Below are 13,028 nucleotides of genomic sequence, written 5' to 3'. Positions count from 1 at the left end.
CCTTCTAGTCATTTTTCTACTTAGATTTTGATATTATCCTATATGCACGTTTTATGTGTTGCCTTTTGTCACGAACTCAAAAGTTTTTCCATGTTATTTCATACACGTTTACATAAATTTTGCATAATAGTTAAAGAGTTTTGCCAGGATTTACTTAACCATTTCCTATACTTGGATATTTAGACTCTTTCCAAATGTTTGTGTTACATATAATATTACCACGTACTGTATATTTTTCTGCAAGATATTTTACATATTCAGGATTACTCTGTCAGTATAGATTCCAGAAGTGCAATTGCTGGGTCAAAGGTTAGGAATTGTTTCAAGGCTATTATAAATTATACAGTCACTTTCCAAAGAAAGTGAATCTATACCCTCCAGAAATGTATGCTTGACTACCTATTTCACTGTATGTACCCTATCCTGCATTATACTTCTTTTTACCTCTCTGTTTTTTGTTTTGTTTTTTAGACTTGATATTTGGTAAGTGAAAAATAGCATCTCACTTTAATTGAATTTCTTAATTTTAAGTATGGTTGAGCATTTTTTTCATAGTGCTTTATTATATCAGTAAACAAATATCTACCGATTGCCTGCTGTGTGCCAGGCTCTGTTCTAGACTCTGGGATTACAATGGTGAGTGAAACATAGACTTGGCCTTCTTAGAATTTATCATTAATCATCTTTGTTGATTGCTGATTTGTTGTATGTTTTAATTACTTTGTAAAATAGTGTTCTGATTATCTTAATTTTTTCTTAATTTTAATAGGTAAAAGCTCTTTATATAAAAGATATTAGCTCTGGTCTACCACAGCTGTTCCCACAAGTTTTTCTTCTGGCCTCCACATTGATTACATATGCATTGTATATTCCCAGCAATAACATCTTTCAATAAAAGGTCTAGAGGTGACAAACTCATCTTCGTATACTCACAGTATATAACTCAGTGCCATGCATATAAAATTAGAACTTCATTTGTGTGAGAGAAACAACTGGAAGCAGTATCGCTATAGCACAGACTTTCACACCCTGGATTTAAAGTCTGGCTTTATCGTTTTACTAGGTTTGTCATCTTGAAAAAAATGACTTAAATGCTATTAGTTTTCTCTTTTGCAAAATGAGAACAACTTCACAGCTTTATAATGTGATGATTTATGTGAAGTTTTAACAAAGGAACTGGCAAAGGGTAAAATAAGCACTCCACAAATGGTAGCTTTTATTATTAAAGATATTCTAAAGAAAATTACAGGTAAAAACTATTAAATATTTAAAGTAGTTTTCTTTGAATTGTAAAGGGGATGTTTAAACTGAAAAATATTAGATTCAATAATAAAATCAGAAGTAAATTTATTTTCATAATATCATATAAACCCATTTAAAATTTAGCTGCCACGTACAGAAGCTAATGCACATATTTTATGGGCTCAGCACGCTTCTGCTGCACGCCACTCTGCTACAATGATGCACATATTTTAGAGAGAAATTCCAGTCTTACTAAAGTGGCAAAATACATTTAATGTCAAATTTCAATAATAACTTAAATTGACATTAATTAGATGTGGACTCTTACCATATCAACAATAAAAGGCATATTACTATTGCCCTATTCTATTAATAGGCTAAGAGAAAGGAAAATAGAGAAAGGAAAATTCTACTTATCAAATTTACTTTAAATACATTATTTCATTTAACAAGCAATCACAGTGGTTCATCACACCTTATAATATCTATGCTTACTTCTAATCTTTTACTTCTAAGTGTCCTCCTACCTAACTAGCCTGACTCCATCCCTACTTTCCTTATTCTCGAGCACAGTGTCTACCACCTAGGGAATGCCCAAAAGTCATTTCTGGAGTTAACCAACTCCATAATACAAATTCATCATTCATCAGGCTGATTTCATCTTTCTCCCTCATAAACATTTATGGTTCTGCATTTTTACTCAAAGTACTTATCCAGTCTAAAATAAATACTGTCTTTCATATCCTCTCTACTGAAGGAAAACACCAAACATCTTTAATGCAAGCATGATACTACAGAGAAAACGCAGGATCTGCAATCCAAAAATTGTTCTTAAATGTCTCTTCTATCTACTAGCTTCATGAGTTTGTCCAAGTCATTCAATGCCTCAGGTTCCTCATTGTTAACTCAGGAATAGTAACAACAGCTATCCCTTTTTAGAGTCATGGGAAGATAAAATAAGTGACCGTGTTTTGTAAAATACTATGCAAATCTTAATATTACTGAGATCATTTACAAAGACCACTTCAGACCTTAACGTCCTTCCTCAATTACTCTGATGACTCTGACGGTAATTTCCCTTGTACTCAAGTTGTACTCACACGCATGTGTTGGCTTCACAATTCACACTTGCACTCAATATACAGATGACCCTTGAACAACATAGGTTTGAACTGCACAGGTCTACTTATACATGGAGTTTTTTTCAGTAAATATATCAGAAAATATTTTGGAGATTTCTTTTCTCTAGCTTATTTTTTTTCCTCTTACTTTACTATAAGAATATATGATGTATATGATACAAATAACATATAAAATATGTGTTAATTGACTTTATATTATCAGTAAGGCTTCCAGTCAATAGTAGGCTATTAGTAGTTAGGTTCTGGAGGAGTCAAATGTGTCCCTAACCACCATTTTTTTCAAGGGTCATATGATTTCATTTGTCTATGTCTAGTGCACAGGAAAATGTACTTGAGACTAATAAACAATACAAAAGTTATTAGCCAACTTCTATTTTAATAAATCTTATTAGTTTTTTAACAACATTTTAAATTTCAATATATCATTTTGTAATACAGCTTCCCTGCCAGCTTCTACAATATCTTTACTGAAAAATATTTAAAATAACAAAAAACTTTTATTAGCAGCCTCAACAACCATTTTAATACGCATTTCTCTCTAAACAAAAAGTGCTCTGATTACCAGATGGTCTTATCAAATAATCTGATTTTAAAAAGGAAGCACTTTCTTGATGACTACCTTACTCATTTGTACAGCAAATTAAAAATTTATTAATGTGGCAAGCTAAACATTAGTTTGAAAAAAAACCACCAATGACTTACTTTATAGTTAAGTTGTTAGGCAAACATCCTGTAAAATGTCAATCAATTGACACTGGAGCTTTGCAATATTGTTAAATTGTTTTCTTCTATCCCTTATCAGAATAAATCTAAGTCAATTTCATTATTCCCGGAAGAAGCTTCAGTTTCTGACTTTGTTTTACAGGGTTTACTCCTGAAGTTCTATATTATAGTTACATAAAGCTATCTTTGCCCCATATTGAAATCTCTGAACAACAATTTTATCATACAAATAAGTGATATAAGAATAGCTGTTGAGGAATATTAGGCATTCCCTCACATCAGATAGATAACTTTTTTTTGCAGAATTCCGCCAATAGAGAAAGCAATTCAAGCGCTATGACCAAGTATGTTCACTCCAAGCCTAAACTAGTATTACTCTCTAACAGTCATCCTTTATAGACAATAAATAGGTTTAAAAGGGATTATAGAGTTATTTGTAATGCTGTAAGTCTTTAAAAATCAAAAAGTAACATGTCCAAATGTTACCGCTGTTCTATCTGGGAGATGAGAACTTTAATGGCAATTACGTTTATTTTGTACCTTTCTGTATTTTTAAAAACTTTTCCAAAATAAATTTTAGAAAATATAACTGTTAACAGTGAATTTCAATAGGTAAAGTGAAAAAATTAGAGTCAGAGAAAGAAACTTATTTAGGGAAAGTCAATTGTAATTTAGGAAATGTTTATTTGGCTGTTTAAAAGTAACTAATACTCATACAATACTCAGTTTAAATAAAAGCGCTACTACAAAATAAAATTTTTAAATCAAAAAGAATTTCTACTTCTACTCCAGCTATTCTTAGCACTGTTAGAGTCTGAAGATGTGAAATGACTGGAGGAAAAATAATGTGAAGTATTAAATACTTGAAAGTGGGAATCTACATATGTTTAAAGATTAGCAAAGTTACAAACCACAAAATGTTAGATCAGAGGGAAAAGGCTATATAGCAAAAGAAGCTCAGTAACACAACAGATTCTTGAGTCAGACTACTTGAGTTGGAATCCTAGCTCAACCAAATTACTAGTTGTGTGACCCTGAACAAACTGCATCACTTCTCTGTAACTCGTTTTCCTCATGTGCAAAGCAAGGATAATAATAATACCAATCTCTGAGAGTTACTGTGAGGATTGAATGTTTTAATATGTACAAACTGCTTAGGACAGAGCCAGGCACATAATACACATTATAGATTTTAGCTATTTTTTTTTTATATATATGAACTGAGAAGTGTTTATTCAATATTCAGTTTCACTGGCTAAAGTTTAACTTGCCAAGGACTCTGTCAAAAATTCTACTACTGGGACACTGACTCAAGCCTTGGAGGAGAAGTATATAATTCCAGGAAAGCATACCACTCTATCTAATATCCAAGATAAGGCTCCCAGTCAGACCAGAAAACAAATATAAAAGACTATATGATTGAATGAATTGCAGTAAAAGGCATTTTAAAAGGCCAAAACTCCAGCAGTAGCAAAATGAGGGTAAAAATTGTTATCCCTATTTCATAATAGGAAACAAAGCTTAAACAGTGAAATAACTTAGCTAACATCATACTGTTAGTAAGTAATGTCAGGACAGGACTATCTATGTATACCTTAATCACCACTGTACCCCCAAATATCTAATAGTACTTAGCACAGACTAGATGGTTATAAATGACTGTTGCACAAGTGGGTGGATGGGGGATGGGTGGATGGGGGGTGGGTGGGTGGATGGGTGGATGGATGGATGGATGGATGGATGGATGGAACAAGCAGTCACTGGGGTAGCCACTGACCCTAGCAAATCAGACCAACTCTGTGGGGCTAGACTTTTTAGACAAAGACTCAATAAACACCACTTATTTTTATGTAGTAGTATTTGTGTTATACACAGACAAAAACTACATAAATGGGGTCTTCAAAAAGTTCATGGAAAGATCCGTATTACCTTTTAATTTTATTTTTCCATGAACTTTTTGAAGTTACCCTCACATTCTTTTTTGGGGGGGTGGGGGACCACTGACGGGCAGCTGGCTGGTATGGGGATCTGAACCCTTGACCTTGGTGTTATAACAATGCCCTCTAATCCACTGAGCTAACCAACCGGCCCTCTACTCGTATTCTTATACTCATAATATATGAGTAGCTATCACAATATGCTGCAAGAAATAAAGAATTTTTCCAACTAGTGATAGCACCAACTCAATAATCCATGCCAACACAAAAGAGTAAACAGGGGCTCCAAATACAAAAATAACATATTTGGCTATTTGAGTATACTGTTTTGGAGAACACAAAATGTCTATACTTAAATTTTCTCTTTGATATTCTCAGCCCAAAATGAAGTGTAAAAGTAAGGAAGTATGAATTATGTCATCAAATCCCTACGTTGGAAGTAAGTTCCCTGTGATAAATCTCACTGAGTTTATATTTATTAGAAAATTACCTGTAAAGAAGTTCTTCTGTGCAAAGATGAAGTGGTAGGTGGCTTTATAAACCTCTAATTCACACTGCCATGTCTGTGGCATGTTCCATATTCGAGGGTAGCTGGCATTGATGTGGAACTGTAAAACAAATGTTAAGCAAAAATTTTAGAGCTTAAAATGTGACACTGGGTGAAGAGCATTAGAAATGAAGTCACACCCACCAGAGACTAATTAAAACCTATTTTCCTACTGAGCTGAACAGAAGGTCCCTTTGAGATTTTAATATTGCTGTGGCAAAAGGTCAGTATTCACAGTTACAGCCAGCTCCTTCAAATCTTAAGCCATGATGTTGTCAAAAAACTTTGAAAACAAATCAGGCTACTGTTTGAACACCACACTCCAGCTAAACTAATAGAGTAACAACTTGTCCCTAATTCCTCCTTACGCTTCATCTGTTACGGTGAGGGAGGGTAGACTGTGATGCATACTGTGACACAAAGTGACACTGGTATTTCTGCAAAGGCAAAAGCTGCCTGTCCAGTAAGAGCATTGTTGTACAGCACTATTTATCAGCAATAGCTCAAGAATTCACTAAAATGACGAGTTTAATACACATTTACAGTATTTAATATATTTTTGGTAATTGCAAAATTTTCCTGTTAATTTACATACGTCACGTATAAGATGTTTGTTTAAGATAAGCAATTAAGGACCTTATGGCACCATCTTGTACAAAAGAATCTTCTCTAAATATTAACCATTCTACATAGTGGCTTTTGTTATTATTGTTATCATTGCTGTTGTCCCTGATTTAAAAAAATAATAATGTGCCTGATTAATGAGTCCCTAATCTGCAATTTTAATCATGAGTATTTCCATATTGCTTCTGTTTCTAATATGGAGCAATCCAGGGTATCAATAAGATTTTCTTCCTTTTACCTTATTTATCATGTTAAAAGCACAATGAATTACATTATTTAAGTCCTGAGAAATTATCCAATGGGGCTAGAAAACTTATGGTAAAAAATTACCTTATTTACAACTTAGGAGAGATTTAACCCAGCCATATAATGAAGTTTAAAAACAACATTCTAACAACTTCTCACATTTTTAAAGGCCAAAAACCTATACATCATTGCCATTTATTCACTTTCCCCAATCTAGAAGCAGAACAGAGATGCTGAAGGGAGTCCATAGCTCTGGGAATACAGTCCTCTTCCCAAAGACAGGGTCCAAGAGCACCTCGTAGTTCTTGAACAAGAAGATGGACCATTTGATGATTTCCTGGTTAAACTTCATATTGGAAAATTAAAACCAAATGTGCATCTCACAAAAGTATGCATATCATCATATATTCTAGACTTACTGCTAACATTTCTGCTTCTAAAAGGGTCCGGTATTGCATACTGGTAGTGGCATCAACATGTAAGAGTTGTCCTTTAATTGCAGGAGCATAACCTAATAAATAAAAACATAAAAATTAAGAACCAGAAACCACTACTCAAAGAAAGAATTCCTGAAAAATGGTGATCAGTCACTATTTAAACACACCTCAGTGACAGATAGCTTGCTAACAGAATCGGTGATCTTTCTCATTTTGGATAGCTCTGAAGGAAGAATAGTCCATCTTCATGTAATATCTATTCTGATTTTGTGTTCCAGTGCAAAACTACAAGTCTATTCTCTAAACTATAGTTTTGAACTATTTAAAAGAAGTCCATGTTTTTTCTTCTTCCACTGACTCAAGGGTACACATTTTCATCATTTTCAACTATTCCTTATATAATGACAGTTTCTAAACATCTACTCCTCATGTAATGACAGTTTCCCAGCAACATAGCCCATTCTCAAAAAAAACAGAAAAGTTTAGAGTATTACACTTCCTTTCTTGATGGGGTCCCCTTCTATGAACACTAGTTCTATGGGATTATACAGCTAGTTCCACATGCATCTTACTCTGGGCACTTATTTTTTTTCCCAAACACGTGAATCTCTGAAAAAAGTTTTAAATTTACTTGTTTGGAGTTATATATTGTTCTTGCCTGAAACCTAAGTCCATTTTTCCCTTCAGATAGTCATCTTAAAAACTACCTAGACTTTATACCTAAGAACCTGACTGTACTTTCCTTAGACCCTTAATTCAGAATTCCACAACCAGTATGTTGTGGCACTTGCCATGAATTTGTAACAGGTTTGCTCAAGATATTGATCCCTTCAGTCCTCAGTTGATCCCTTTACCCCAGTGCACCATTATTTGTACATGCTATACAAAACTGTACAAATATTATTTCCTTCGTGCATCATCAGTTTAAAATAGGCGGAAGCACTCCCTTAAATGAACTATTATAAATTTTGTGCAACCCCTGACTACCTTTATTCCCCCACGATATATCTGTAAATTGAGGCTTTTCTAAAAGATACTTCTTTCCAACTGCCTACTCTGAATCACCAGTCCTAGAGAATATCAAGCATTTCCTTCAAGATTTAGCACAATTATTCTTTTAAAACTACCTAAGAGAACATTTACTTCTTCACTAAAATAGCCCTGAAGTTATGGAGAAAAGATACACTATGGCATTCTCATTTTTTTAATTGAATATTTAAGCAGGCAGGCCCTAATGCTACCACTTTATGCAAGCAAAGGACCTAATCAACCCCTCTGTTTGCTTCTTCTTATAGTAGCAGCAAAATAAGTGACAGAACCAAGAAAGGAGAGATAAAAATTACATAAAAAGGAATTATACTTAGCAACAGTTAACATTGCTAGTTAGTGATTTAAAAATATGGATGTTACTATTATCTTTGTTGTCAAGAAAGTGAATAAGTAAAGCAGAATTTCATCTTAACTGCTCTCAATTACAAATGTAATAAGAGGATAGGAGGAAGAAGGCAAAATGAATAAGTCTATAAGATAATTTGATAAATTTAACAAAAAGTATTTGTGTTATTGATAAACCTGTATCAGTGCCCAAAGTTCAAATGCATAATGAACTTAAATTAAGTCAATTAAGATAAAACTACAGCTATGAGGGTATTATTTAATATTTTAAATAGAAATGATCTGCTTTTTAAAAATTATGTTGTTTAAAGTACTCAGCTCACTTCCTGACAAAATCTACTAACAATATAATCTAAAACAAAGCCTATTAGTCATTCAATTACTGTCCACAAGCAAAGTACTGGGTTCAGCACTAGGGATTACACTAGTGCAAAGAAAGATACAGAACCTGCTCTCATGATGCAACAGTCTAACAGGAAAAATATGTGTTAAGCAAATAATGCTCAGTCCTACAAAAGAGACACATAGGGCATAATAAAAGCATAGAATTTTAAGACCTAACTTGATTAGAAAATTTTTCCCTTCTCTCTAGGTGATTAAATAATTTAACTACAGGCACATGAAAATATAATAAAAAACTGAAAAAGACAACCCTATCAATATCAGTCTAAAAGGATTAATAAACAGTATTACTTATATATTAATTATTTCTCTAATCATTTAAAACAGAAAAATAATAATCGCAGCTTACCATTGTCTTCAACTGTCATTGGAATATTTATTTCTAAATATGAACCAGCTCCTACATTTACATGTACAGCATTTGTTTCCTACCAAAAGAAAAAAATTAACTCATATAAAACATTCATTATAATGACACTCCCATCATTTTTACTTTTCAGTTATTATCACAGGAAAAACACAATTATCAGTAATATTAAATAGGTATTAAAAGTTCCTAAGGACAAAAGTTCCAATTTATATCAAAAATACACTAAAACAATTTAGCCAGATATAAAGGAGAAAATGAACCAGAAAATAGCATGAAGATCTATTATTATTAATTTCTTCCCATTATTTGACATTTAATAAAAGTATGACAAAAGTAATATCCATACAATTATTTAGCAGGGTAGGAGGGGGAGAGCTCATAGAAATAAGTCTTAGACTAGTTGCCAGAAAAATACACTGGAGAATAATGTTCAAATTTTAAACATAATTTCAACTAAATTATTACAATAATTACCCTGTTTTTAGTAAACAGCAAGTCAATTGTAGCATCTGCAATAATATTCATTCGTAGTTCAAAAGCAAGGATCTGTCTTGGTCTCCCAGGCTGTGCAATTTCAGAAACTTTCAGAACTTGATAGTCAGGTGGAAAGAAAAACTTCCATAAACAATCTCTATATAAAGAGGTAGAAGGAATAATGACATTATTCAAACAGAATTACCTATCATAAGGGACCAGAATCAGTATTCTAACTTTATATTATCATTGCTATCCCATTTGACAATTAGATTTTCTCCAGTGTTTTATAATTCCACAGATCAATGAGCTTTGAGTACTTAACAGATGTACTACTACTCAATGAGACATAGATAAGACCAAATTAGCACTATCCAAGTACACTGTGAGAAATTAAAGACTTCCTTCAAGTATAAGAATTGTCCAAACGGTAAGGAAAGAACTAACAGAAGACAGCTTAATTAGAATCATCATTCCACCATGAACAAGTTACTTAACCTTTCTGAGAAAACTTGATGGGCTTCCTCATCTGTAATTTAGGAATAACATAACTTGTCTCATAGTGTGGGTCTGAGGATTGAATGAAAACATATACGGAAAAGACTTAGCGGTGCATATAGCACATGGAAGAAGTGGCTATTATTTCCATTATTTTTCATAATCATCATTTTAATCAATATTATATCAATAAGAGGCTAAAGAACAATAAATTTCTAAAAGTAAATAGGTATTAAGAGGAAAACACCTACAAATACATAAATAAGGAATATATCAATGAAAACACTTTAAGTCAGGAATGTTTCCACTATTATAATCATCATCTAAAGATTAAGTTTCATTGTAATAGAGTTTGTATTTCAACTGTGTCATGAAAACTCATAAAAAGAAAATACCAAGAAGGAAAATCTGAATAACAGCTTAAAGATTCAGAAAATCACGTAAAGGTAGGAGAACTGACATCAAAATCTAGAAACTAAAATAGTGTTATGATTTTAAAAATCTATAAGCTAAAATCATGCTATGTCAGAGATCAGTAACTTCTCACAATGCTGAGTGAACTATCCAAGAGCAAAACAGCTGAGATTTCTTCCTACATTTCTTACACTAACAGATGCTAAGAAAACTGATTTTACTATTCATTGCCAATTATAGTTCATATTTGTGCAGAAACTCAATATGGGGAAGGAGAAAAGGAAATGGCTACATAAGACCATATGTATATGTAAGTGAGGAGCCAAATATGACTCCCATTAGGAAACAAAACGCATATGAAAAATAAATTTTTTTCTTTCTTAAAATTTTAAAAAATAAACCTGAATAGTTTTGTTAAATCCAGGTTAAGAAATGTACTGCTGTTCTCTGTAATAGAAAAATGTATTGCTGTGAAAACAATCTACTGAAGAGAGTTGTTTTAGAGCAAATTCCTATTTCACGTTACCCTCAGTGTCATTTTACTATACAACACAGACACCCCCGCACAAGTAAGTATAACTATATAAGATTTATAGTTTAGATTTTTTGTAAATATATTTGTGTATTGTATATTATATATTTTTTAAAACATGTAATAAAATTAAACATAGTTGAGAAGAATCACACTTTATTCAGGTGCTAAAAAAGCAAAAATATTTCATGTACCTGTGTTAAAGCATTATTTTAATTTTTTCCTTTCAAACAATATATAACTGTTCTTCTGGCCAAAGAAAATGAAGTTTTCTTGAGATTTCTGAATATAGTTGGAATAGATTTAGTTTTATTACTTAGTGGAATACAAACATCCCTCATTTTCAACTGTTATATGGCAAATATAGCATGATTTACTATAGAAAAAAAATTACCATAAAAGGAAAATTAAAATCCAGCAACGTGATAAGTGTTTGCTTCTAACCTGAAATCTTAAACTGTTTACTTTCAAGTTTAATAAATATGAAGTATCATATTAGTGGATTGCCAAGAGTTTTCAAATAACAAACATTCATTTATCATACAATTATTAATTAATACTTAATGAGGCAGGTATTCCTATATACTAGGGATACCAAGACTAGTAGAACATACTACTGGACAAAGTATATAATTATTCTAATGATACTAGATAGGTAGCACTTTTTAAAAGTAAAGAAGTATAAAAAGAGTTACACCAAGAGTCAGGATCAGCACTGTTTCATCAATCCATAAATGGCCCAGTAATTCCTATTTCAGTGAATGTCTTGGCTTGTACTTCTCTATTCAAGCAAGCTAGTTCATGAATAGAAAAACTAAACTAACTTCACACAATGTCTATTTACATAAAAATTTAGATGCTCCCTCACAATTGGTGGTAAAAGGCTCTGCCTTAGTTTAAAATTCTTCAGTAAGTAGAAAGATGTTCATAATATACTCATATTAAAAATAAATTAATTTAAAATTAATAAAATGACTAATGAAAAAGCTTTCAGACAACCCATTAACTCCAGTATAAAATCCATAATTCTCAACTACTACAGAACTCTTAACTACCTATAGTATCTGTAGGACAATTCTCCACTGTCCTTACATACTTGCAAAACTCTTCCCTTGCCTTGATTATTCACCCGACTGCCCCACCTTCTTTCCCTGGCTAATTCTTACTTATCTTTTAAAACTCAACTCACTCATTACTGCTACCAAAAAACCTCCAATTCTTCTCTTCCCTAATCTTTAATATGAGTTATATACCTGTTATGGACTGAATTGTGTCCTACAAATACATACATTGAAGTCCTAACCCCTAGTACCTCAAAATGTGACTAGATTTGGAGATGGAGTCTTTAGAAGGGTAATCAAGTTCAAATTAGGTCACAGGGTATGTCCTCATCTAATATGACCGGTGCTCTTATAAGAAGAGGAAATTGGGACTCAGGTATGTACAGGGGGAAGACCATGTAAAAACACACGGAGATAACAATCATCCACAAGCCAAAGAGAGAGAGGCCTCGACCATATCAATCCCTCACAGCCCTCAGAATGAACTAACCTGTCTAACATCTAGCCTCCAAACCATGAGAAAAGAAATTTCTGTTGTTCAAGTCATATCATCTTTGGTACTTTGTTATGGCAGTCCTAGCAAGCTAAAACAGTACTTGTCTAAGTACCTCATCAAGACCCTTTACTTATCTCTATCATAGCACTTAGCAAAACATTTTTTTTTTCTTTCCCACTAAAACTGAACTATACGTGTCTCTTATTTCTGAATCCCTATATCTCCAAAAATCCCTGGCATATTGTAGGGGGTCAAGAATAAATTGTTGTTGATTTATGAAAAAGAAAACACAAAAGAACCAATAAATATGCTGCTCCTTTGCAGTGAACTTGCTTGTGGTTTTCCACAAATAAGCTATTTTTCTGTCTTTCTTTTAAATTTTTTATTGAAACATATTGATTGTATATTTTATGGTCTATAGAGTTGTATTTCAATACACATATACAATGTGTGATGGTCTAACCAGGGTAATTAGCATATTCATTGCA

The 13,028-nt window shown here is 32.6% G+C and overlaps 1 protein-coding gene across 8 annotated transcripts in view; it reads right to left on the bottom strand.

Annotated features, from left to right (window-relative positions):
• BLTP1 (bridge-like lipid transfer protein family member 1) overlaps positions 1-13,028 on the bottom strand; it is a 221,537-nt gene that overhangs the window by 162,916 nt on the left and 45,593 nt on the right. For all 8 annotated transcript variants that reach the window (XM_063107237.1, XM_063107240.1, XM_063107239.1 and 5 more), the window contains 4 exons: positions 9,540-9,696; positions 9,045-9,123; positions 6,881-6,972; positions 5,535-5,652 (listed from right to left, as the gene is read on the bottom strand). In XM_063107237.1, coding sequence (XP_062963307.1) covers positions 5,535-5,652; positions 6,881-6,972; positions 9,045-9,123; positions 9,540-9,696 — 446 coding nt within the window. The remainder of the gene's footprint in view (positions 1-5,534; positions 5,653-6,880; positions 6,973-9,044; positions 9,124-9,539; positions 9,697-13,028) is intronic.

This window comes from Cynocephalus volans, chromosome 9 (genome assembly GCF_027409185.1).
Source record: "Cynocephalus volans isolate mCynVol1 chromosome 9, mCynVol1.pri, whole genome shotgun sequence".
NCBI lineage: Eukaryota > Metazoa > Chordata > Mammalia > Dermoptera > Cynocephalidae > Cynocephalus > Cynocephalus volans.
This window is presented reverse-complemented; position numbering and strand designations above follow the sequence as displayed.